At 47.5% G+C, this 27,434-nt stretch overlaps 1 protein-coding gene across 1 annotated transcript in view; it reads right to left on the reverse strand.

Moving 5' to 3' along the window:
- Positions 1–19,235, reverse strand: part of LOC104855102 (guanylate cyclase 2D-like) — a 32,259-nt gene extending 13,024 nt beyond the window's left edge. Inside the window, exons 1-12 of the mRNA XM_010613910.1 lie at positions 19,198–19,235; positions 18,317–19,063; positions 16,160–16,455; positions 14,730–15,084; positions 12,952–13,036; positions 12,216–12,312; positions 12,005–12,133; positions 10,541–10,621; positions 7,750–7,926; positions 7,371–7,527; positions 6,924–7,073; positions 5,054–5,202 (exon numbers count right to left, since the gene is read on the reverse strand). Coding sequence (XP_010612212.1) covers positions 5,054–5,202; positions 6,924–7,073; positions 7,371–7,527; positions 7,750–7,926; positions 10,541–10,621; positions 12,005–12,133; positions 12,216–12,312; positions 12,952–13,036; positions 14,730–15,084; positions 16,160–16,455; positions 18,317–19,058 — 2,418 coding nt within the window. The 5' untranslated portion in view covers positions 19,059–19,063; positions 19,198–19,235. The remainder of the gene's footprint in view (positions 1–5,053; positions 5,203–6,923; positions 7,074–7,370; positions 7,528–7,749; positions 7,927–10,540; positions 10,622–12,004; positions 12,134–12,215; positions 12,313–12,951; positions 13,037–14,729; positions 15,085–16,159; positions 16,456–18,316; positions 19,064–19,197) is intronic.
- Between the last annotated feature and the right edge of the window lie 8,199 nt (positions 19,236–27,434).

A 27,434-nucleotide genomic window follows, 5' to 3' on the forward strand; every position in this document is an offset into this window, starting at 1 on the left:
GTGTGTGTGTGTGTGTGTGTGTGTGTCCAACCCCATTAACACCCACTTCTTTCAGCCAACTGTCTGCAAGTTGGGGAATGGCGGTGACCCCTCATGGGTGCTATTTGTGTTGCCCATTAAAAGCACAAGCTTCAGAGGTCTGTCAGTATGGGCAGGACATCAAGACATGAAGCTGATTCCAAGCTCACTGAGAGCCATCACTTAATAAATGAAGTAACAAAGAACCTGAGAAGTGATAACTTAAGGGACGCAGTTTCAAGATGAAGTCTTTAATTTTATCATCAACTGCCCCACTAAGGCATTATATTATTTGAAATGATTCTTTCATTGTTCTCCTGGGCTGCCCAGGAATGCAATCACAGGACCTGAAAATAGCAATTATTTTCTCCTTCCTTCCCAATATTAACTCTTTTTGGATTGCATTAGCTTGTATTCCCAGGGCAGTGGGACATGAATATAAACCAGCTTTTCACTTCAAGGTTAGAGCCCCTACTTTTGAACCTCTCTCACCTTCTTCCCAGAGAGCTACTTCTCTTTTAAAGACTGGTTATCTGATTTGCTGGCCACACCTCACCAAGGCTAGTTGTCTTCCCAGGCAGCATGTAAAGAGGCTGAGGTTGAACAGTCTTTAGCTTACTGGAGGTGAGAGAATAGGAAGGTGTTGGTACAGGGGTGAACCCGACCACTCCCACCCTCAGCCTCCCATGGTGAGATACAGTCCCCCTCCCATGCTGAACACCATATATAGCACCTCAGTCTTCTTTACCATAAGCCTTGGGCAGGAGTCTTTCCTACAGCTGCCCCTCACTAAGGGCCAGCGCCTCTTCCCTTGCCTTGTGAGTCACAGCTGTTTTTGACCCCCTGGAGGAGCTCTTAGGCTCTTGTTTTAGGATCTGGTAGCTCATTTTAGCTTAGCCACTCACCCTCACAGTGATCACTTTGAGCTCATGTACTCTGAGGCCCAGAGCCTCATCTGTGAGATGGAGCACCCCTACTCCCTGATGCCAGAACGCAGTGGGGGTGTGAGCAGCTTTCAGAGAACCCATGGGTTCTCCTGTCTGCATGCTTCCTCTGCTTCTGCTGTGAGGACACCCCTCTAGCTTGTGAATCTCATTTTGGCAACTTGCCTCTGTGGCTGGGTAGTGGAGGGCAGGAAGGGGAGGTAAAGATGTCATGAAAACTAAGAGAATGATACAAAAAAAATCAATGAATCGAAGAGTTGGCTTTTCAAAAGACTAAATAAAATCAATAAACCCCTAGCCAACCTTGTCAAAAAAATGAAAGAGCTGGGTGTGGCGGCACACACCTGAAATCCCAGCACTTGGGAGGCTGAGGCAGGAGGATTGCTGTGAGTTCGAGACCAGCCTAGGCTACATTGTGAGTTCCAGGTCAGTCTCAACTACATAGTGAGACCCTGTCTCAAAAAAGAAAGAAAAAGAAAGAAAGAAAGAAAGAAAGAAAGAAAGAAAGAAAGAAAGAAAGGGCTCAGATCTATGTAATTAGGAATGAAAAAGGTGAAGTCACAACAGATCCAGCAGGAATCCAGAGGATCAACACCTACTTCTAGAAACTGTATTCTAATAAAATGGAAAACACAGAAGATATGGACAGATTTCTTGATACTTATGAATTATCAAAGTTGAACAAAGAAGATTAAAAAGTTCTAAACACCCCAATTATAATCTGTGAAACTGAAAATGTAATTAAAAGTTTATCAACTAAGAGAAGCCCAGGTCCTGATGGCTTCACTGCTGAATTCTACAAGACATTTAGAGAAGAAATACTGCCACTACTCTTTAAACTTTTCAATGAAATTGAAAGGGAAGCAATACTTCCACATTCATTCATGGAAGCAAGTGTTACTTTGATTCCAAAAGCAGGGAAAGACCCAACCAAAAAAAGAGAACAACAGGCCAATCTCCTTAATGAACATAGATGCAAAAATATTCAATTAGATACTGGCAAACAGAATACAGAGGGTCATAAAGAAGATCATACACACTGACCAAGTCGGGTTTATCCCAGGATGCAAGGATAGTTCAACATATATAAATCAATAAATGTAATATACTATATTAACAGAATCAAGGACAAAAACCATATGATCATCTCAATAGATGCTGAAAAAGCATTCGACAAATTCAACACCCATTCATGATTTAAAGACCCAGCAAAAAATTGGAAGAGATGGTCTTTATCTCAACTTGATAAAGGCTATCTATGAAAAACCTACAGCCAACATCATATTAAATGGCCAAACACTGAAAACCTTTATGCTAAAATCAGGAACAAGACAAGGATGTCCACTATCACCACTCCTGTTCAATACAATTCAGGAAACAGTAGCCACAGCAATTAGACATGACAAATAAATTTAAGAAATAAAGATATGAAAGGAAGAAGTTAAACTGTCATTATTTAATGATGATGTGATACTCTACATAAAAGACCCAAAAAACTCTGCCAAAAGACTTCTAGACTTAATTGAAAGATTCAGTAGAGTAGCTGGATACAAGGTCAACACTGAAAAAAGCAATAGCCTTCTTGTACGCAAATAAAAGACTCACTGAGAGAGAAATTAGGGAAATAATTCCTTTCATAATATCATTCAAAAAAATGAAGTATCTAGAAATCAGTATAACAAAGGAAGCAAAAGACTTCTACACTGAAAACTACAGCACTCTGAAAAAAGAGACTGAAGAAGATATAAGAAAATGGAAAGACATCTCCTGCTCCTGCGTAGGAAGAATCAACAACTGCAAATGGCTATACTACCAAAACTGCTATACAGATTCAATGCAATCCCGATTGAAATCCCAACATTATATCTCACCAGAACTAGAAAAAATAGTCCAAAAATTCATTTGGAACCAGAAGAGACCTAGAATAGCAAAAGCCATCTGAGCAACAGAGACATGACAGAGGGTATCACAATCCCCATCTTGAAACTGGACTACAAAGCCACTGTGATAAAAACAGCATGGTACTGGCAAATAAATCTGAGGATCAGTGGAATAGATTGGAAGATACAGAAACAACTCCAGATGTACTCAGCTACCTCATCTTTGAAAAAGGAGCTGACCATCCTCACTGGAGGAAAGATAGCCTCTTTAATAAATAGTGTTGGAATAATGAAATGGTGTCTTTCAACTTGCTGAAGATTAAAACTAGACCCTTATCTTTCATCATGCACTAAACTAAAATCCAAGTGGATTAAAGATCTAAATATTAAAACAGAAACTCTAAACCTGCTGGAAGATAAGTTAGGCAGAACTATCAAAGACATTGACATAGGAAAAAAACTTTATGAAGAAATCCTCAGTAGCACAGGAGCTAGAAGAAAAAATCAACAACTGGGATTTCATCTTATTAAAAAGCTTCTGCCATGCAAAAGAAACCACCAACAGAGCTAAGAGACAACCTACGATGTGGGAAAATATTTTTACCAGCTGTTCCTCAGAGAAAGGACTATTATCTAGAATACATAAAGAACTCGAAAAAATCAGGCCACCCAAATATAAAGACCTGATTAAAAAATGGGCATCTGAAATGAAAAGACATTTCTCAGACAAAGAAGTAAAAGCAGCAAATAAACATATGATAAAATGTTCAACATCACTGGTCATTTGAGAGATGCAGATGAAAATAACACTGAGATTTCATCTCACCCTGGAAAGAATGGCTGCTATCAAGAAATAACAAATGTTGGCAGGGTTGTGGGGAGAAAGCAACCCTTCTTCATTGTTGGTGGGTGAGCAGACTGGTGCAATCACTGTGGAAATCAATATGGAGATACCTCAAAGAACTACTATTAGAGGTCCCATTTGACCCAGCCATCCCCCTGCTGGGTATCTTTCCAAAAGAATTAAAGGAATCACACCACAGTGACATATGTGCACCAATGTTTATAGTGGCACAGTTTGTAATAGTTAAAACTTGTAAACAGCCCAATTGCCCTTCAGTTGGAGACTAGATAAAGAAGATGTGTTTTTTTAAATAAAATGGAATACTACTCAGGCATAAACAATGAGAAACTAGAGTCATTCATAAGAAAATGGATGCCTATTGAGGCCATACTCTTAAGTGAAATAAATAAGGCACACATGTGTAAACACCTAAGTTTCTCTGGTGTGAAAAACTAAAAGTGTAAATAAGATCCAAATTGTATAACTGATAATGTGAAATAGGAAGAAAAGGGCTAAAGATGTAGGGGAATTGGGAAGGATAGGAAAAGGAAAGAAGGGAAAAGAAAAAATATGAGAAAAGGAAAAAATAGAATCAAAGTCTTTGTAAATAGGGGAGGTGGAGGGGGCGAAGGGAGGGCAGGGGTATGGGGAAAACAATGAGAACCAAGATCTGACATGTAAAGGTACAGGATCCCAATGATGAATGAAACTGTACTGTATATTTAGAAGGTACCAATAAACTCAATAAAAAAGAAAAGAAAAAAAAACGATGTCATCCAAGCTTGATGGGTTGGCCGTGGGGAGCTGTTGGCTGTCTCAGTCAGGTCCATACACTCTACTGTGCCTAAGGCCCTGTCCAGACTTGCCTTACCCTTCCCACTGCAGTCCCACAGTTGACTGGGGGACCCCAGGGCCCCTCATCTTCCAGTCTCTGACTCAGGAAGCAGTGCTGTCTCCTGGGCCACAAAGGGCCTCTCTGCTCAGGTGCCCGGAGGCCCAGTCCAGAGTGAGGCTCCTTGAATAGCTCTACCGACAGACAGAGAGGCCTAGGTCTCAGTTAGGTACCTTGGCCAAGTCCCCTCACTGACCTATGCCTCTTACCTGTTCTGCAAAGCCATGATAAGGACATGTCTTTTCAGAGGCTGCTGTGAGGCCAGACAGAAGCAAGAAACTTAGGAGGCCCTGACAAATATCCTGGGAACCTGTAGTTCTGAGGGAGGTTTCCTCAGAGGGTGGACCACAGGGGTGATGATGCCAGCCCTGGACCCCTGAATGCATGGCATCTCCAGACCTCAGGTCCATTGTGGGCTCTTGCCAGGCCGAGTGAGGCCCATGGATGGGTGCCCGCCTCTTCCCAGAGCCCTGACCTGGGTGTAGATCTGGTCCAGGCTTGGTCTGTCATCAGGAGCTTCTTCCCAGCACTGCTTCATGAGCTGGATACATGCAGGTGGCCCATGGTCAGGAGACACCAGTGGCCGGCACAGGGGAGGGGGAAATGCCACCTTCCTGATGATTTCTGCAACAAACACCATGTGGGCTGTGAGCCTGAGGTCCTAGAGGGCTCATGGGAGGGTGCTCAGAGGGAGAGGAGGGTAGACCTTAGAGCACGCTGATCAGGTCACTGGGATGGGTCCCACCCCCTTTACTGGTCCCAGGGTGCAGCCGGCCCATGGACAGAGCCTTGGTGCTTTCTTGGGTCTGCTCAGGGTTCAGTCAGGGAAAGCATCTCAGACCAGGAGCTGGGAGAGCTGGATTTGTATTTGGATCTGTCTCCATTTCTCTATGAGCGGGTGGAGCAGACCATGGAGACAGAGCAGCCTCTGTCTCCCCATCTGTGAAATGAGCTCAATAAATGGCCTGATTTGGAGAGGTGTTGAAGGAGGAGGTGACAGGTGTGAGGTGCTAGTATGTGGCACATTCTCTGCCACTGCCTCTACTCAGTTGCCAGTGGGTCAGCACGGGGCTCCTAGTAATCCATTTATATTCTATACATGTTGTATCAGCTTTCAGAGCCTTAGTTTCCTCACCTACAATATTACAGACCTTTAGGATTTTTATGAGGTACAGCAGATTAACTTCCTGTGAGGAGGGCTGGGATCCAGAGATGGGATCCCCTGGAGCCAGGAAGAGAAAACTTGCTGGATGTTAGTCCCTTCTCAGGCCTTTGTTGGCCTCCTTGTTGGGGGTAGCACAGGAGTGACTGTCTCGTTTTATAAACACAGCTGGGGGTGAAGGAGGGAACCGGCATAGGGCAAGTTAAAAACAAATCCTACAAGGGCGCTTGATTTTCCCCGGCCCACCCAGAGGTGCCCAGCCTGCAGGCCTCAGACCCTGAGGACCTTAGAGCATAGGAACGTGTGCAGAAGGAGTCAATAACACCACACATGAGCATGCGTGCACACCAGTACTGCTCTACAAAGGTGTGCAGGTGGCGTTGCGATGAATAAAATACAAATCCTTGTCAAAGTGTTGTTACTTTCAGAGCAAATTTTCCCTCTTTTTTTCATAGTCAGCAGGTATTAAAAGTCTAATAGTTGAATAGTATATGAGGCTTCAGGCTTTTCTTTTTTCTTTTTGGTATGGTACTGGTTTCTAGGGAGCCCTGACAGAGAACTCAGAAGGGCGGGGGCATTTCTAAAGTTAGGTCCTGACCCTGGGGCTGGAAGAGAGAAAATGTCTACACTGCAGATGACAATGGGGAACAGGGGCAGGATTATTTTGTAAGTGTGTATGGGAACAAAAGTATGGCCACAGAGGGGCCCTGGAAAGAGTCCCACCAGGCAGGTAACTGAGCCTCCAACTACTGAGCAGCCTGGCCATGTCAGCCACAGGCTGGCGCTGGTACATTTTTATTGGCTCTCCATTTTAAAAATGAAAAACCAAGGCTTAGAGAGCGAGTGATTTGTGTGAGTGATGGGTCTGTAGAGATGCAATCTGTTGCTGGACCATGCATTAGGCGTGAGTACCTACAGATGTGGCAGTGGCATTGGGAGAGAAAGGAAGGGGCCCGAGTTGGCACCGGAAATTAATGCTTTTAACTGCTGTAGCCGGTCAGCTGCCACTTTGGCAAAGTAGCCGAAAGCTTGCCTGGCTTAAGTCAAGGAAATTCAATACCCACAGTCAGACCTGAGATACGAATGTAGTGATTTTCAGGCTTGGATTTCCTGATGGTGACAGAGCTCACTATTTGGAGACTATAGCCAAGGACAAGCCAGGGAGGGGGAGTGGACACCATACCTTCTGCTGAGAGCCCTGAGGAAAAGTACGGGGGGCTTTGGGTCAGCACTTCCTGAAGGATGATGCCCATGCTGAACACATCCCCTTTGAAGGTGCCCTGCCTGGGCTCCTGGGGACCCCGCAGCAGCTCAGGAGCCGTCCACAGCAACTCTGCAATCACAGGGCAGGACCACGTATCACTCACTGCAGCAGGTTGGGCCAGGTGAGCTAGCACACATCTGTGATGTCATAGCCTCTCCCTCTGCTCTGGGTGGACATGGGCACTTCTATTCTCTGGGGTCACAGATAAAGAGCCTGAGGCTCCTCTAGAGCAGAAGTCATAGACTCAAGGTCATGGCACAAGGAGTGACTGATGACAGGATATCTTCTCCCACTCCCCTGCTTCTCAAGGCCCTGGTTTAGGCAGAGGTCTCAGAACCCCGGGGCCCTGCCCATTCTGGAGCTGACCTTCTGGGGCTGGCTGGGGTTGGGGTGACTGCTGGGTATCCAGGAGCTTGGCATAGCCATAGTCAGTGATCTTGAGCACAAAACGGCTGTCCATCACACAGTTCCGGGACTTGAGGCGGCCGTGGGTCAAGTGCCGATGGTGTAGATACCGCATGCCCTGGGGTAGACGTAATAGGGACCCTCTGGGTCTATGATGCATGAGAGGGGCCTCAGAACTCCCACGAGCTCCAGAAGGCCTTTCTGCCTTCCCTCCCCTTTCACCACACTATTCTATTTTCTCAGTTAGAGAAGTCCAGAAGAGCCCAGGTGTGGGATACCAGAACTTGTTTTGTCTCCCTGCCCTCCCGATGGGCCCACAGTTCCAGGGGAGGTTCCTCACTTGGATCAAATCCAGCAGTAGGGAGGCCTTGAAGGTCCAGTCTAGTCGCAGGGCCTCATTCCGTAGCAGGTCCTCCAGGCTGCCCCGGGTACAGTACTCCAGCACCAGAGCACTGACCCCAGGGGTCACGAAAAAGCCGAGGCAGGTGGTGACATTCTCATGCTGCATTTCTCGCATCTGCTGGAGCAGTGGGTATCTTAACAGCCCTCGGGGGACCCTCTGAAGGCTACACCAGGTAAGTCTACACGGAGGTCCCCTGTACTTAGCACCCAGTACAAGTATGAGCACAGAGAAGTATTAGAAATGATGGTTGGTTGGTTGTGTTAATAGATAGATGGATGGATGGTGGATGGGTAGACATGTGAATGAACAAGTGAGTAGAAATACCACTGATGAATAAATAAGTGAGCTATAATCACCTCCACAGAGTAGAGATCTAGGCTTTCTTCTCAAAATAAGTGACACGATTGACTTAGAAACTGTATCAGTTTTCTGTCCCAAGGCTAGGGTATTGAGGAAGGAGGAAGAACAGAAGGGATCTGGTATTAGCAGGTAGCAGTGTTCCTGACAGCTGCTCAGGAAATTAGAAAGCTCACATTCAGCGTTGATAGAGACTCAGTGGTAGAGCACTTGCCTAGCACACACACACAGCCCTGGGTTCTTGCCTCAGAATCCAGGAGGGAGGGGGAGAGGGAGAGGGAGAGAGAACTGGAACCTAGTCAGGGACACTGGTATTTGCCAAGCAGGACAGAAAGAGCCCTTGTCCGGCATGGCCCGCCTCATAAAAACAGTTCATGGATTGGCTAAGTGAGAAACCTGCACATTCTCTCCCACTGGAGATTCACAAGCTCGCTAGGAAACATGGGATTTAAGCATGGCCTTTCTCCCTGAGTGTGAGGGCGTAGTTCTGTGACTACTGTGACCAGCTGAATACAGTGGAAATTGTTTTGTATGCTTCTGCCTGCAGGACTGGCAACTTTCATTTCCTGTCCCTGTCCCTTGTCACCCTCTCTTTGGTGCCTTAAGCCCCCAGGTCAGAAGTCCTCTAACCTGAGTTACCACCCTAAAGAGGCTACATAGGGAAGCCCTGAGATTACAGAAAGAGGAGATGGATCCAGCAGACCCCAGCCTTCCAACTGCCCTGCCAAGGCACTGAGTATGAGTGTAGCCATTTTAGGGCCTCTGGTCTGAGAATTAGCAAATTTCCTGGAAAGGTCCAGAGAGTAAATATTTTAGGCCCTTTGGGTCTCCGTCACAACCATTCATTTCTGCCATTGTAGTATGAAAGCAGCCATAGACGACACATAAAGGAGAGAACGTGGCTTTATTCCAATAACATTTCATTTATGGACTCTCAAATTCCACAGATTTCCACTGCCAAAAACATGTAAATATTCCCAGTTCTCAACTATAAAGTGCTTCTCTCTTGAGGGCCTATAACTCTATTTCTTTAAGTGTGTATTTAAAAATTCTCTGTAATAAATCCTTTATGCCTCTTTTAAAAAATGTCATTTATCAAAGTAGACAATGTCCTTGATTTGCCTATGGGCCAGTTTACTAGCATCTGACAGCCCATTTATTAGCTAAGCACTACTGAGCTATCCTCCAACCAAGGCAAAGCAAAGCAGAATTGTCCAGTTGAGCCCTGCCAAAGGTTCTTCCCCACAAAATTGTAAGATATAAAATGGTCATTGTTTTAAGCTATTATTTTGGGGTAAATTATTACAGTGTGATAGATAGAACAGCACAGTGAAGATGCTGAAAAGCTTATGGCTAACCCAAGCAATTTTCAGATTTGAGTGACTACATATATGTCCTTGATTCCAGCTCCTCAGCGGGGGCAAGAGGATTACAAGTTTGAGGCCACCCTGGGAAACTTAGTAAAAACCGGCCTCAAAATTAAAAATTTAAAAGGTTGAGGTATAGCTTGACACTTTCTGGGTGTGTCAGGAGAGAGAGGCAGGGGAGAGAGGGAGAGAAAGACACATCTCCTCACGTTAGTTGCAAGATGACCACTGGGAAATGCCTAGCTTTACCCCCAGCCACTTAATCTCTCCAAACTTTATTTCAGAGTGGTGGTGTTGGAAACAGTAATAAAAAATAGCAAGAGTAAGATTCTCATAAAATTCATCATTGGTTAAAGATACATCGCTTGCCAGGAACAGTTCTGGATTATTTCAAATTCCCTGCACTCTTTCCAATTTCCCTGTGGCTGGACACTGTTGGCTCTGTTTCCCAGGGAGGCTAGTGTTCCTTGGAGGCAGAATCCTGTCTGAGATGTTCTTGTATCCTGTCCTTATCCCACAGTGTCTCTTGGGGTGGGACAATCTCAGGGCGAAGGTACTTATGTGGTTAGTGATGACAAGTGACCAGAAGCTGCTCCAAGGAAAGGACCTCTCTTTTCCAAAGCCCAGAACATGTCCTGGCACATGAGAGTGCTCAAAAATAGCAGATAGATGCCTGGACAGGCAGATGGAGGAAGGGCGCAGCACAGGGTCTCTCAAGGGTGTTGAGATGTCACATGATGGCACTATTGGAGGGGACTGTGTCCCTGGTGGCTATGGTGAGGACCATACTGGCATGGTAATGTGATCTTAGGGATGTGTGTGTATGTGTGATGGTAACAGTGATGGTGTCTAGTTGCAGTAGAGTGGCTGGTCATGAGCAGAGATCGTGATGACAAGCAGGACTTTCTCTCTGAGGCCAGAAGTTTCCACACTGAGTGGGGATCAATCCACACAGATTGCCCTGAGCAGATCCTCCCCATCCCACCTCAACCAAACAGTCCTACCTTTCTCAGGAGGCTGAGGCAGCTGGGGTGCCGCTCAGGAGCTGTGCCTGCTTCAAACTTCTTCAGCCAAACCCATTTTCCCTGTTCAAGGAAGAACAAGTTTGCCTGCTGCTGTTTCCTAGCTGTGTGACTTCAGGAGATCTCTACCTCAGTCAGCCCCAGCTTCTCCCCTGGGAAAGTGCTCTTTTGTGTTCTGTGATGCACAGAGCTTGCTCAGCAAGGATCATAGCTAGACTTTTACTGGGGCCCAGGTGGAGCCAGACCCTTGGCTTGACTGACAGAACCAAGTTCCAGTTCTGACTTCATCACCTTTTAGCTCTGGGACCTGAGCAGGTGACTTCAGTTCTCTGTACCCTAGGTTCTAAACCTGCAAGGAACTGAAGATAACCCCACATCTCCAGGGCCAATGAGATGGTGGCTATGAAGCATGCTAGTTCTTCACCTTGACATCAGCTTGACTCTGCAGGTGTCAGACATCCTTGATGCCCCAAACCCTGTGAAGGGCATACCTTTGACCTAGGAAAGGAGCAAGGGAGGGTGGGAGAGGAAGTGTCCTTAAGCTGGTGCTCTGTCCTTTTCTTGGCCCAGTGCAGCCCTGGCTGCAATTTCAGGCCTCTCTCCCCTTACCCCAGGTGGATGTACCTCCTTTTCTCACAGACAACACATACTTTGCATATCACTAAAGCAGAAAAGAGAAAAGGTGGAATTCTCTAGGGGAAAAGGTAGAAAAGATGCAGCAAGACTCTCAGGATGTTTCCCATGGATGCAGTTAGCTCATCAACTGTGGGAGTCACAGAATAAGAACACTGAAGTATCACTGAGTTGCTGAACTTGAGGATGACAGCACTTGAGAAATTGCAGTGGTTCTGGCAACCTCATAGTCTTGTTGGTTTAACATCTGTCTGCTAGAGGCTGTCCAGAGCTGTGTGCTGTTGTCAGGGGCTTGGGAATCAGAAATCTCATGGTTTAGATCTAGACTGTCTCTTAAATACCTGATGTGTTCAGAGGTAGTGCTTTTGGAAGGTGATTGGGTCAAGAGGATGCTATACTTATCTGTGAATTGATCCAGTGATAAATTCACAAGTAAATGTGCTGTTAGGAGGTGAGACCAGGTTGAAGGAGACATTTTTGCCTTGGAGGTAACAGACCATGGAGTGAATTCCCCCTAAACCATGAGCCAAATTAAACCTCTTCTGCTGTAAGTTGTGAGTGTCAAATATAGTGTCTCAGTGATGAGAACACTGACTACTACTGTGGCATGGGCAGTTCTTAGGGCCAAATGGCCAGGAATTATGAGCTGAAAGTCCTGTTTTCCACTTGTACCCTGTTGTTGACTTGGCAGAGGACCCAGGAAAGCCATGGTTCCTATTTGGGTCATTTTTCCATTCTCTGACAGGAATGGGCCAAATAACCTCCAAACTAATACAGCTCTCTGGGCCTCCCTGGAGTGGTAGAAGACCTCACCTGGTATAGGGCCATGTTGTTGGCTTCCTGGGGTGCTAGCAGGCTCCTTGCTGACCCCTCGGCCACTGATCTCAGGCTTCCACCATCCGCAATGCTTCTCGATTCGCTTGCACTGTCCATGTTCAGCTGCTGGAGGGGGCAGGCATGGTCAGGAGCCCAGTCTCTACCGAGGTCAGCTGCCTAATCACCAGCTCAGCCCTACCCCACCTACCTGTCGGCTTGGAGGTCTGTGGAGGAAAGTGAGTTCTTGGGCTGTCAGCAAGATGTGATGGGGGCCCCATGCCTGCTTCAGCTGCTGGATGCCTAGTCTGGAGATTAGTGAAAGAGGTCAGTATGGGTACTACAAAGGTCGCCCCACCTCAGTCTGGCCCTTGGTTCCACCTCTGACTCAGAGTCCTCCGCTATTCTCTCCTTGTTTCATTTTCGCGTCTCACTAGTCCTAGCTGAGCGTACTGAGCACTGTCCTCATGGAACCCTAGGCCTTGGGCTCAGGCCTGGAACTGCTGAGGGCCTGATGTGGCTTCTGAGTCCTAGCCTCAGCATTCCCAAGGTTTCTGGAGACTCCATGACATAGCCAGAGCCTAGGGTAAGCTGGGAATGAAAGGCTGCCCCCTGCTAGATGAGGCTGAGGCTCAAAGACCATCTGGATTCAGGAGCACAGCAATTGGAACCCAGAGAGAATTTGTTTTTATAGCTGAAGGGTCCTCAGGGTTGATCTTGACCACCCCTCTCACTGTACAGAGGACAGTCTGAAGCTCAGGGGTCAGCATCTCCTGGTGGGTCACAGGCCTCTTCCTGGGATCTCAAACAGACCTTCTTAGCTGGGGCCTTGATAGCCCTGATTATGGGTGGCCGTGAGGTCCCGGAGGATGGAGACAGATTGCCACAGAAAGGTCCTGTAGGGGGACAGGGAGAGCCAGAGCTGGCTCAGGCCAAGACAGTCTCACCTGATGAGGACAACGAGGGCCCCTCCAGCCAGCACCAGGATGCAGGTCAGTGACAGAGTCAGGAGGCTGCTCAAGGGCTGTGTACCTGTGGGGAAGCCAGGACAGACAAGAGTCACCACATAGCGACAGCCCCATCACTGCACCCCTGTGCTCACTTCCTGGGTGTCTCACCTGGGAAATGGGAACACACTGCCTAACTGCTTCCCCAGTGGCAAGGCTTGAAACTCCTGCCTGTGTTGGCAGGCCAATGTTCCATTCTCCCCTATAGCCCCGGGCTGAGCACAGTGCCTGGGGCAAGTAAAAGACTGGGTGAAGCCATTACCTCTGTTCCTCTCCCAGGGGATTTTTAGGGCTCATGTCTCTCAAGGAGAGAGACGGCACTATGAATACTATACCATATGCCTAGGGAGCACAGGTAAGGAGCCCCAACTTGACTTACAGAGTTCACCTCAAAGGACAAAGAAGATATAGCTAGGCAAAGTTAGGTGGAGTGGAGGGTCTAGGAAAGCACTCCAAGGGAAAGGGGTCACAGTCAAGGGAGCCTAACAGGGCAGTATGCATTCCAGGAAATGCGAAGAATTGGCCATGCCCGTGCACTTGGGTTGAGAGAGCAGAGAGAGCCCAGGTCGGAAGGAAGGGGCCAGAGGTTTGGGGCAAGGAAGAGAGTTGAACAAACCTGATCAAATCCGTGCTACCCATCAGTGGCAGTAGCTGCAACTAGGTGTGAGTTAGAGAATGTGGGTGGCCCTCTCCGCACACCTATGTGCACACATCTCTGTAGACTTAGGTACGTGAATGTCAGCACAGTCTTATCACGTCTGACACACGGGATGGATGAATAAGAGGAGTCAGAATGGCATAGGCTTCCTAGTCTCACATTCTCCACAAGGAAAAGAAATCCCGCACTTGCAGTCAGAGGACTGACGCTCCCTGTGAGAGCTCAGCTCCTGCCTCCCTGCGTGACCTGGGGCAGCTCGTCAATCCTTTCTGAGCTTCAGCTCTCTAGCGGTGCCCATGGAGGGCAATGGCCTAGTAACAAAGCTGTGGTGTTAGGAGATCGGAGAGATGGCAATGTCTCTGTAAATATTTTAGCCCTGCTCATCTGAGGGATGCCTTGCCAGTCTTCCCTGGTACCACATAGCTGCTGGCTCAGTCTTCTCAGTGAAGTGTCACAGCCTTCCTTTGCATCTGTTCCTGCTACTTATCCGAGGCTATCCACGTGAGAAACTTTAAGGAAGGATAGATGAAGGGATGGGCAGTAAATAGATGGGTGTAAGGGCAGGGGGTGGCAGACAGGCAGATATGGATAAATGGGGGATGGGTAGAAAGATAGATGGATTAGATGGATAGATGGGTGAAGGAGGGATGGATAGAGGTGGATAAGTGGGGGTGAGTGGATGGATGGATTGATGGGTAAAGGGATGGATGGGTGGTACATAGATAGATGGACAGATGGATGGATGGGTGGCTGTTGGATGGCTGGATAGATCATGAATTACCTCTCATACATAATTTGTTGGGATCAAACCAACAGCTGGAGTCACGGGCTGGAGGAGCCCCTCCTGGAAAGTGTATAGTCTTGCCCAGGGGCTGCACTTGCCATGTGGCTGTGTCCAGAGTGTAGGTAATAGATGGGTAGGAGGGATGGATAGAGGTGGATAAGTGGGGGTGAGTGGATGGATGGATTGATGGGTAAAGGGATGGATGGGTGGTACATAGATAGATGGACAGATGGATGGATGGGTGGCTGTTGGATGGCTGGATAGATCATGAATTACCTCTCATACATAATTTGTTGGGATCAAACCAACAGCTGGAGTCACGGGCTGGAGGAGCCCCTCCTGGAAAGTGTATAGTCTTGCCCAGGGGCTGCACTTGCCATGTGGCTGTGTCCAGAGTGTAGGTGGGGACTAGCTGGCTTTCTTGACCATCTGTATCCAAGATGACATACTGGGCCAGCCTCCTGCCCTTCTCATTGGTCCGGATCCTCTGGCTAAAGCCTGCCACATCAAGATCCCCTGTATGGTCCCCTAAATGAGCTCCTGAAAGCCCTGCCTCATGGCTTTCAGAGTGGTTCAGGGCATGGGCCAACAGGACAACCGCATCATAGATGGTTCCAAAGAGTGGGGACACCTGTGGAAAAGAAAGTCCTTTAACCGCACAACCCTATAGGAGGTTTTGGTCCTCTGCTAGGAGAAACGGTTTAGATTACTACTCTCTCCCCTAATGTAATCCCACATTATTACACTCAGCAGCTTCCCAGTCCCTATGGCCACCATCACTGTGGCCACCACCAATTCAAAGTTTTCCAAACCAAAGCCCCTGGTTCTATCAGGTGCTACCTCATTGTTCTTCATCTGAATCCTCACCTGGTTGCTTCCTGATCATTCACAGCTCAAGTGCCACCTCCTGAGTAGGCCACCTTGTCCATCCTGTCTCTAGTTGCTCACTACTCCCTCCAAGCCTCTGTCTATCACTTGATCCTCTTCTGTTTCTTGGCAGCATCATCACTATTTGAACTCTGTCATTGCCTGTCTCTCCCTAACACAATAAAACTCCCTGAGGCCCAGGTCTGTCTTGTTTACTACCCGGCTCTTGATACCTGACTCCTGATACCTGATACCTGATATGATGGCACATAAGAAGGACTCAATCCACATTTTTGATTGAATGATTGAATGACCCTCCTTGTCACTACTTCCAGATATTACCGTCTTCTTATAACCAAGAAGCAGACGGCCCAAGGGACAATGGAGTTTTTCTGAGTCTTACGAGCCAAAACCAAACCAGCAGCTTCATCCCCACCAGTAACACTCTTCACCTTAATGAGGTGTCTGGAAATCCTTCCTCTCCTCATTCAGTGCTCCCAGCACTTCCTCCTGATCTTCACAATTTGCTAGAGAGATGTAAGCCAGAGAGGCAGGATGTCCACACAGACAGAAGCAGGAGGAAAGAATGACAGGAGCTGAGAATGCTGCAGTTGGAGGGTAGAAATGGGAGAAGACCAAGAGGAGAACTGATAGAGCAGAGCAGAACACAGCACAGAGAGATGGAGAGAGAGAGATGGGGGTGGGATCTAACTCTGCTCGGGGAAGAGAAAAATCCCGTGTCAAAAAGAGACAGGCCGTGTGACCACAGTGGATGGGCCCACCCTTGGCTCACCTGCCCAGACCCCAGCCTTCTGATGTGAGAGAATTCGATCACCTACCTGCTCTGGCTCCAGGTGGGCAGCCGCTTCTCTCCCCACCCCAGCAGCACCAAAAGCCTCATTCTCAGGGCTGGACTCCAGGCTGACAGTGAGCACCGCGTCGTAGGCCTTCTGCAGGGGCCCGCTGTTGCCCAGGATGGGGTAGGAGCGGTTGCGGTAGGGCAGGGCAAAGAGGAGTGTATCATAGGGCAGGAAGACCAGCCTCCCATCCGCCAGGCCCTGGGCACCGGCGTGGCCCAGCAGGGCAGTCTGTTCCAAGCCCCCCAGCAACGCTGAGTGCATACACAGCACCACAACTGGGAGGAGGACAGCAGGGTCACCTTTGAGGGCTCAGGGCTCTGTGGCCTTCCATGGAGCCCAGAATCCTACAGTTCCTGAGAGCTGCTCAAAACTCTGCTGCTATGTCTCACCCCAGCCCTCCCTATTGGAACTCTGCTTCCCCTAAAGAACCATGTTTCCCCCAAAACATGACCTAGCCAGAAAATAATTATCCTTGAAAACTAGATGTCATAATTACCAGCCCAATTAGTCTATCCTTGCCCTACCTGTCTGGATGTGGTCCAGGTTTCTGCTGCAACCCCTTTTCCCAGAACACCCCAGAAAATGGAGCCATCAAAAAAGGCTAGGAGTATCCTTGCTGGGTTTGAGGATTTATATAAAAGTCAGAACCTGGAGCCTGGTTTGGCTGAGCCTCTGGGTTTGGTGACATGCCTGAGGTCACACAGCTGGAGGGCCAGTAGTGGAGTTCTTACAATCCAACTCGAGAGCATGAGACCTCAGTACTCTGCCTCTTGGTTCCTGAAAGCCAACACCATGGCTGGAACTCAGTCTCCCACAACAGGTATAGAAAAGGAGTCTAATGATTTCCTCACCTGCTGCCACCCTGCCCCAGCCACTGAGTTCAGCCACTCAGAACTGAACCAATCCCCCTTTGCCGCATCCCGTGAACGTGTTATCTCCACATGAGCTGATCCTTCTGCCCAGAATGACTTTCCCTCTCATCTCTATCTGTAATCAGCTTCTCATTGCCAAGCCCAGTCCTAACGTCACCTCTTCTGTGCAATTCTTCTCACCCCAAAGTGGGTGAGCTCCCAAGCCCCGGGCTCCTCTGTGCCTGTAGTTTATGCGTCTGTCTCCCCCAGACTCAGCTCCTGATAGCTGGGGCCCACAGCTCCTTCCTATGTCCCCAGGGCCCAGCTGGATCAGGATACATTTTACCCGGATACACTCACAGATCTCAGTATATAAAAATCAGGTCCACTGGAAAAAGCTTCACAGACCCCCCTTAATCCTTGCTCATGCAGGGGACTCTCAGGTAGAATACATTTTCATTCTGTTCCATTCTGTTCTATTTTATTGTACTCAATTCTATTCTTTTCTTTTTCTGTTCCATGCACTGCCCTTTTTATCGTGTGAGTCATGATTCACTAAATTGATTTCCTGACACTCATGGGCCATAACCCAGTCTGAAGACACTGAGGGTAGATTTGCCTAGGATCCATCTGCTCTCCCCTGTCCCATCCACTATGCCTTTCCCTGGCTGGTTACTTCCCTAGAGACAGGCCAGTGTTACCTACTCCAGGGATCCTCCACTTCCTTGCCCCTCGGGCTGTGCAGGCCTCTGCTTCATGGGATGGCCCTGACACCTCTGTCACACTGCCTGCTCACACAGCAGTCTTCCTATTGCACTGTTGTGCCCTGGAGGCGGGCCACCATGTCTGTCCTGTTCCTTGCTGTGACTAAGTACCAGTACTACAGGATTTGGTAAATAAAGGAAGCAATGGATCAATCAGTGAGTCCATGAAAGTTATAACTAACCACAAAATCAAGGCTGGCTCTGACTCCCATCCTGGGCTCAGGTGCTCCCACACTTTGGGTCCTTCATTTCGCAAAGTGGGAACCAAGGGTATCCTGTTCTCCCACTCTACAACCAACACTTGAATCAGAGCTCAGAGTCCAGCTGCACTGCCTGTCAACTGTGTGATGTGGGTGGACTACACACCTCCTCTGAGCTAGTGAATGGAGACTTCAGCAGGAATAGCTGTGGACTAGCAGTTGCCAATTGCTCAGCCCAGTGTCTGATGTAGAGGAAACCCCCATCAGAGGCAGTGTGAAGTCAAGCCTGCCCACAGGAGGGAGGCGTCCAAGTGTACTTACTTTTCAGGCCATCCATACTGCAGAGCTGTTTTAAAACCTCTGGGGCCCCTTGACCCCCAGGTCCCAGAGAGGTTACCAGCCCTACAGGTAGCCCATGTGTCCTGAAAGTCATGGCCAGCCGCTGGGCTGTGGCCACCCAGACATCTTGGTGGGAGGACACAATAGCTGAGTGAGCCCAGCCAAAGTGTCTCATGACAGACAGCATCACGTGGGCAGCGGAGGGCAAGGTGGGCACCAAATCACCTCCACCCTCTGGAGCCTCACACACCCAGGAGAAGAGAGTCTTTCCCCAGCTTTGGGCCAGCAGGGCTGCTGCTGGGCAGTAACCAGGATTGACAGGGCCCACAAACGCATCCACAGTATTCTTGTGGGCTAGCATTGTGGCCAGGGCTTGAGGAGTGTTGCAGCCTGAGGGGAGGACCACAGAAGCCAGCTGTGAGTCTAGTGATAGTGAGGAGTCCTGATTGGCTTGATCCACAGCCAGCTGGGCAGCTATACTTGGGAGGGCCTGGGCAAAGATGGAATCACAATCCCAGGGACCCAGTACCCCCACAGTGAAGGTCCCTGCCCCCAACACCAGATGGAAGAGGGATCCGGCCCACAGGAGGCCACCCCAAAACACCACCGAGAGAAGTGACAGGAGAGGGGTTGTCCTTGGAGGCCTGTGACGTGGGCCCTGGCAGGGCAGGCAGGTCTTGTGTGGCAGCGTCCAGTCCCAGCCTTCAGGGCACAGGCCCACCATGAGTCCTGGGAAAAGAGAATGTAGTCAGGGTTTGCTTTCAAGCATTTTCTGCCAGCACTTCCTATGTGATTTTGAGGCAGATACCCCCCCACCCCAAAATGAGGGACTTGGACAAATGATCTCCAAGAACTTCTCCCACCATGTCCACCAAGGTCTGGCTCCCAGCCTCCTGATGTCCATCCAAAGTCGTGGGCTGAAGCTCAGTCTTTCAGTATGCAGCATACAGGCACTGAGCTGACCATCCTCACATTCCTATTCCTGTCCATATGGCTCTGGGCTAACCTTTAAAGCTTTCTGAGCCTTGTTTACCTCCTCTGTAAAATGTGAGCAGTAAAAGCTACTTCACAGCATTATTGTGATGATTAAATGACATCATGCCTGGTACTTAAAATAATGCCTCCCTCTTCCAATGTAAAGTGCCCTTTGAGCCTCCCCTGCCTCTTCCCTCCAAGCCCAGTACCATTCCACCATGACCTAATTCTTCTAGATTCCACCTGGTTGGAGCTGTAGCATTTTATACACACAGCTTAAAAGCAGCCAGCTGCATATTCCAGTTCCAGCAGCGCTCCTTTGGTTGTACTCATAGAAGTTGTGTCTATAGGGTTTATAATGCACATGCCTGTCCCATCTCTGATCTCCCAGTCTTGTTCTATCCATACTATGCAAAGAAGGAAACCTAGCAAAACTGATTTGGAGTCATTAGAAAAATAGGATTTGACCCAAGTCTCTTCAGCTCATCCCTCATCCCACATTGACCTTCTGGATCAGGACATTTGGACCATTCCTCACTTCATCCTGCTGTTCCAGAGCCTTGAGGCCCACCTTGAGACCTTGCAGCTTCTGCCTGGCTTCTGCCTATTTCCCTGCTGTTGCCACGGGGCTCGGCATATTTCGTCCCTCACCGTTTATACAGCCAGCAGTTTATTGATTGTGGGGGCACCAGGAAGGAATAAGATTCAACCTCACCTTTAGGAAACTTCCAGGCTAGTAGGGAGGCAGATCCCAGCCAAGAGGAGAACTGACTCAGAGTGCAGGCAGTAGGCAGGACTGGGGGTCTGTGGGTAAAGGAGGCCCATATAGGGCTTCCCAGAGGAGGCAGTGCTCCAAGCAGCCCCACCCTAGGAGTATAACACAGGAAAATGAGAGGATGCCTCCAGGAACAATAGTGGGTGTACAGTTGCTCCTCAGACATTATGCTGTGTGCTGAGTAATGAGTAAAGAATCACATAGAAGAATAAACCCGTTTCCTTTTTCACTAGCCCTTGGGAAGAACTCTGAGGGAGATGAGAATAACTACCCAGGAGAGTTCTGAAAATGAAAATGTGTATGCTGTCTGAAACTGGGTTAAGTAGGCATTTACTAAAAGGAATAGTTATCATCATCATTACCTCATCATCACAATCTTTAGATTTTTGAGGATAGGCAGGTGGGCTGTAGTGCAAAGACAGCTGGCCAAGGAGGTGAGAAGTCGGATTCTCAGCTCCACAATAGGCCTTAACATTGCCCATCTAGAAAAGTAGCCCATTTACAGGGTGGGCCAGCCCCTCATCCACAGCCTGTGATGCTGTGGTCCTCCCAGCTCAAGGCTCTTTGACTTAGAGAGGGCTGCTTTTCTCCCAGCCTTTGGGCCCTCCCTGCTCTTCTGCTGCAGTGCTCTTATTGGTCTTCTAACAGCCAGGATGAGGTCCATCCCCCGCCAAGATAAGACCCATAGAGCTGCTGAATAAGCTCTGGATTCACAGAGAGCTGATCATTTCCAGATGGGAACACAAGCACTTACTGATGCTAATGATGCTCATCTTTCCTTTCAATATTTCTTGTCAAGGCACCTGTAATTCAGCTCTTTGCCTAGTCCTCCCAGAGCCACCAGGAAAAGACTTCTTACCTTCACATTCAGGGGAGCAAACTTTGGGTTAACAATTTGTCTAAGGTCTTACCAAAGTTAGGACTGAATCAGAACTGGAACTTGGATTCCAACTTCCCAGACAAAAGACAAAAGTTCTTTCTTTTCATTGGTATATGGAACATCAGAGCTGAATATTCCATGGAGAAATGAATATCTAAAACAATTCCTTTATGTCCAGGTGAGGAGACTGTGGCACATAAATGAAAGGAGGGTGGAGTTCTTCCAGTCATGGGAAACAGCAGTAGGCTCCTCTGGCTTGAGATCCTGCTGACTGCACTAAGTGCCCTCAAGAACTCTGCATTCAGTGACCTGCAAGGGCTCACAGAGGCCACAAATCCATTGCAGACCTGCTTTGGGACCAGGCAGGTGCTGACTTTCACCATAGCTCTGTCCTTCATCTGTGGCACAGAGTTCACATCCATTTCTGTGCCTCAGTTTCCCCAATGTACAGAGAGAGCTGTATTCAGATGCTTAAGTCTCCAAAGACCCTTCAGATCTGCTGTTCTACATATTAATAAAAATCAAGAAACAGGTAACTTCTCTCTGTGAAAATGGTCAAGTTTCCTCTCCCAATCTTTTCTCAAGAGGGCCAGAGCTGCCAATGTTGGCCAGAGGGCCAACTCTGCTCAGAGCAGGTCAGTTTGCCAACTACTGGGGACACCATTTGTATTTTTAGATTCTGGGAGATGGGCCCTGAAGATTAGCCACAGGTTTCTCGGCTTACAGAGCCAAATTCATGGAGTATATCACCTTCCTAGCACCATAACCCAAAGGTGAAGAAGGCTCTAGCAACATTAACAGACAAATAACTAAAATGGGAAGGTGATAGGAACCCACAGCAGGGGAATGGAGGACTTCTGTCAGAGTCAGGACCTTTGCAGCCCCTGCAGGAAACATTCACCTTTCTGACCCAACTTGTCCCTTTCTTCAGGTAAGCACTTACCTGCCATGATGAGCTCTTGATGCTGACTGCTGCTTCTTTGCAGATTCTAAGGTTTCTACACCAGCTCCTCAGAGATCACACTCTCCAAGCAGGCTCTGGCTTGGGGGCTCTCATTCTCAGCACAGCCTCAATGCCCATCCTGCTGCTGTCAGCTTCTTGAGACTCCTGACTGGGGAGTACCTCATATATGGCTCATTCCCTCCTTGACACCCTCAGGAGCCCGAAGAAGCCATTTGGAAAATTAGATCTGTTCAGATCCCAGGGCTCTAGAGAATCACATGCAGAAAGGAAGGAGGTAAAGAAGCGGAGGAGGGAGGGAGGGAAAGGAGAGGCTGTCTTCAGCACTGCGGACAGCTCCAGGCCAGCTACCATTCCCAAGAGGCAGGCAGGAAGGACAAGCACCTCAGAACACAGCATTAGTCACTAAGAGCCATTCCCCGTGCTGGACACTACTCATTCAACACACCAAGATAGATATCACTGTTATTCTTACTTTAGTGATAAAGAAAGTATGGCCCAGAGAGATGAGGTAAATCTGATAGATAGATAGATAGATAGATAGATAGATAGATAGATAGATAGATAGATAGATAGATTAGGCATAGATCTAGTAAGTGGCAGGCAGGCTTCTGCTCATCACACCACAATGAGTCTACAAGAACTAGAGAGGAGATTTTTCTGTCTTCCTTTTAGTATGGACACTTATGTGGAGATAGGACCTCAGTCCAAGCGGTTTATAGACTTTCCTCCTCTACCTGCTCTCTCCTACCCAAGGGTAATCATTATCTTTTGGGGTGTTTTGTTTTGTTTTTGGTATTGGGGATCGAGCTTGGGATCTTGCACTTGCAAGGCAGGTGGTAGAACCATGGAGCTAAAGCTCCAGTCCAGGGAAATTAATTCTACACTTGATCTTAGCCAAAAGGCCAAGAAGTGATGGGAATTAATTTTTATATGGCCACCATCCCTAGTATGTGCTAGCCTCATGCATACCCCGTTTCATGTCACAACCTGGTCAAGTGTATATTGTGTTTTATTCTCTTTGGATCCCTTTATTCATTCAATTAATGTAGCTAAGCCCAGGTCCCAAGCCCTGTGTTGTGGAGCCACCTGTAGACAACCCACCTGGGTGGCCTTGTTCTGGGACCTAGGCCCACTACTTTGTTCTGCATGACCTGGGGATGAATGAGGATAAATGACAAAGAGACAGAGAGTCAGTTTAATATGCAGGCAGCCAGTGGGTTTTTGACTCTTAGTAGGCAGAGAAGCCCCTAGTGTCTTGGCCATCTTGCCTTTATTCATGAAACGTAGATAGAAGCAATCAAATAACACAAGATTCATCTGCTTTCCAATGTCCATTGGTACCTACTTTTGTAAACAACTTAACCTCAGCTGTCTTAACTTTTCCCCAGCACCTGCACAATACCATCACCCCTGAGTGCAGCCTTTCTCCTTTGGGCTCACAGAGGAGGCAATTAGGCCCCAATTGTCCTCTGGTCTCTGACAAACTCATATTTACTGAGCACTCACTTTTTGGTTCTGTTGCAGGAATGTAAGCAGAACCTCCTGTCCTTTCCCTCCACTCCCATCCTACTTCTTGCCTCCTCCTTCCCAAACCCTGTAATGTTTCAGGCACTTTTCTGGACACCTGGGCTACATTGACAAATGAAAATAATAAAGATTTCTGCTGCTCACAGAAGCTCATTTTCTAGCTATGTAGGGAGGAGTGTAACAGTCAACAAATAAACATGGTAAGTAAGTACTGTAGAAAGTGACAGGATTTTGAAAAGGTAAAAGTTAAGGATGCCACATGTATTATATGATTCAGCATAAGTATTTTTCATACTGCTACAAAATCTTTATGATTATAATTTCAGTAGTCAAGAAACACATTGAATGGATATATCATAGGTTAGTAATTTTTATTGTACATTTTATTTGGCCCTTAATCGTTATCTGCACCTGTTTGTTCTCAGATACATTTTCTGACCTTCCCAGACTGAGTGAGCACCCAGAGGTGGGCTGGTGGTAGGGGAAAGGAGGGAAAGACTTTGGACTGCAAGACTGACCCTCTCGCTATAGGTTTCTGGATGGATTCAGCCAATAGGGGACACTTTCAGGGAACAGGAAAACCCAAAAAGGGAAGAAGACAAGGAATTTCTCCCTCTCTCTTTGTTTTGGACAATGTCCCAGTGATAGCTGCATCTCCTCACTGATCCTGACTTTTTGGACATCTGTCCCTATGTGGTCTCAGTTTCTGGGCTCTGTTACCACCACCTCCTTCCTTCCTTTTTTGCTCCACTCTAGGAATGTAGAAGGCTTCTGCTGCTACCAGTGTCTGAACTGCCTCACCTCAGCACCCCATGATCACTCTCCAACTGCACCTTCCCATTCCTAGACCACAGGAGAGGGCACACTATGACTCACCCACTAAGGTGAAGTTGGTTGCAACTTCTCACATAAGGAATAATTCTTTAATAAATGTCATGCTTTTTATAACCCTGGATTTTCTGCTTATGATAAACCCTCAGGAATGGACATGCTGAGTCAAAGGGTAGGAACAGTTTTAAACCTCTTGTTACACATCATTACAAGCACCGAAATGTATTAATGTCAAGATATTCTTTAGATAACTGGAGACATTTGAATGGACTAGGCATTAGCTTATATGAGGTTATTTTAAAATTTGTTAGCTTGATCCTGACAATGTGATTATGTGAAAAATTGGCTGCTATTTTCAAACTTGTATACTGAAATATATGGGGGGATGACATGTCTAGTGTTTGTTTTGAAATTATCATACAAAATGGGAAATGATAAATGACGTGTAGATAAATCTAAATTTTAAAATCTAGGCCATGGTGCACTTATGTTCATTATGTTCTTCCTATTTTTGTATATATCTGAGAACTTTTGCCATGAAAAGTCATGTTAATGTCAATTAAAAATGTAAGTATATAAATTTTACCATATCTTCCTTAGCATCCAATTGTCTACTTTTTTCTCACTTACCTAGAGTTTTAAAAATTAGGCATTGTATTAGCTTATTACATTGTATAACCAATTACTACAAACTTACACTTCAAAGAGTATCCCTTTATTACCTCATGGTTTCTGTATGAGGTCAGGACTCTGGGCAGGCTTAGCTGGGGTTTCATCTATGCTTAGGGGAAGATTGGCTTCCAACCCCCCAGATCGTCAGCTGTAGGTTTCACAGCAGCTGGCCCCTTCGAAGCCAGCAATGCTGAGTCTGCCAGCAAGACAGTATTATATAATACAATGCCAACTAACACAACACCATCACCCTTGCCATGAACTAATTAGAAGCCTGAGACAAGTCCTACCCATACTACTTGGCAGCATGTATACAGGAGGTAGGAGTCATGGGGCACCTTACAATCTGTCCTCCATGAGTGTGTAATAATGGAAGAAATTGACAGCCCGCATAAGTTCAAAGATATGAGTCATGTTGTGCAGGGAACAGGGTCAGGGCTGGAACCAGAGACCAGGTTTCCCTGTGTACTCTACCACCATTCCATGATTCTGCCAGAGCCATTATCTTTCCATCCTATTGCCCCCACTTCCACCCCTAGTTTCTGCCCTCTGCCTCCTGCTCCCCTTCATACTCTGCTCTCCGATCTGAAATACTCTCTTGGGAAGGTCACTGCAGGGTCTGCTCTCACTGAGGACTAATGGTGGACAAGACTCACCAGGATTCCTGGCCCAGAGTGTCTGCTGAGTAACAAAAGATCACAGATTATTTGCTCTGACAGGATGAACCTGACTCCTAGACACTTGAGGCTATACACAGTCACTGGGGATGTTTTGGGCGGAGAGAACAATATGACATTATCCTGGGACAGTCAAAGCCATGCTGGTACAGCAACCTGGAGGAAATTTGGGGATCTGCAGATCTCCGTTATAACCCTCAGCCCATAGTTCAGTCTCTGAGCAACGTTGGGTGAGTCATCTAGTTTCCCTGAGCTTCAGTGCCCTTATTGACAACCAGAGATACTGTTATTCATGCCTCCTTTATAGGAGATGGATGAGTGAGTGGAAAGCATTTGGTAAATGATGAATATCAGAGGTCATAGTCATCATTACTATTACTGAGCACTTCCTAGGAGCAGAAAGTCATCACATGATTCATGAGCAAAAGTGGTTCCCCTTTCCTGCATGTTCAAAGAAAGGAAAGACAGCCAATCAGGGAGGATAGTGCTGCAGCTGGAGGTGGTAGTAGCAGAGTGAGTTACTGTCCACGGGGAGGGACAGTTTATCCTTGAACTTGGAAGGGTAAAGAGGAGGCTGCCTTGACAAAGCAGTGACCCTCAACTAAGGGACACGGCCGCCCTAATCAGGTCTGTATTGAGGCAGCAACAGAAATAAATCTCCCACCTTCAATCTGCCAGGGTTCTCCTTGCCAAATCCAACCAGATGCTCTGAGGCACAGATGTCTGCTGATATCTCTATACAAACCAGCCTGTCAGGTGGGAGCACTGAGGGTGAGGTGATGAGTTCATCTGGTGGGCATGGCAGGAGATCTGGCCCTGTGTACCTTTTTGCCTCTTGTCCTTAGACCAGTGAAAACTTTTCCCCTATGACAAAGGATGTGGGAGGTTTCGGCAACACTGTGTTAGCAAGGTTGCTTATAGCCACTTGAAGCTCGTACCTCCATTCACCAGCCATCTTTATGGAGACAGTGGGTACAAAAGAAGCAATTGATATGACACATGGCTGCTATAGTCCCATTTCCATGGCTCTCTGGTGATCTAAATTGTGAGTCATCCTCCATTCATTCTATGCCCTCTCACAAAACTTCAGGTGATGCACTTCTTTCCCTGGTGTGGTGACCCAAACCTTCTTTCTGGAAGGATCTGAGATCTCAGTGGTCTGGTCTTTACTGGGTTGTCCTGCTTGCCAAAGCCAGAGTGCAGGTAAGGAAGTACCTGGGGTCCCCAGTTATATACTGCTTTCTTATCTTAGTCCTCCTGCCCCTGTTGTGAGGCAGAAACCAAATCTCCTGTGATAACCAGGATCTGTTGCATGGGCTCACATAGTGACTCCTTCTCTGCCTATTGATCCAGAGTCTGAAGGAGCCTAAATGGCCAACACATAGTTTCAGCTTTCAACTTAAAATCATTGTGTTAACTGGTAAAAGTGTGTGCCCCAAACCACTCAATTCCAGACCATGGGCAACGGCAGCAATGTTTATTCCAGTGAGTCTGTGTGGGGAGTAGTGAAAGAGGTGTCTTCTGTATTTATTCTTGCTTTCCAGTCCAAGTATCCAGACTCCAGGAACCAACTGTGTTAGGCATACTGCTCCCTGTTGGTGCACGGCATGGTTCCCTGCTTATTTTGTAATAGGGCCTCCAGTTTTTAGTCAAATACTTCGGGGGGTGGAAGATGGGTCCACCACATCAGTTTCTGTGCAGTAAAATGCTTCCTTGGGTCAGCACCACTGTAATGATGGGACACTCTTGTATGACTATGGTGGTAGTTCAGGCAAAATCACCCTGGGGAAGAAAAGCAA

This window comes from Fukomys damarensis, unplaced genomic scaffold (genome assembly GCF_012274545.1).
Source record: "Fukomys damarensis isolate Sample0158 unplaced genomic scaffold, DMR_v1.0_HiC HiC_scaffold_16, whole genome shotgun sequence".
In the NCBI taxonomy this organism is placed as follows: Eukaryota; Metazoa; Chordata; class Mammalia; order Rodentia; family Bathyergidae; genus Fukomys; species Fukomys damarensis.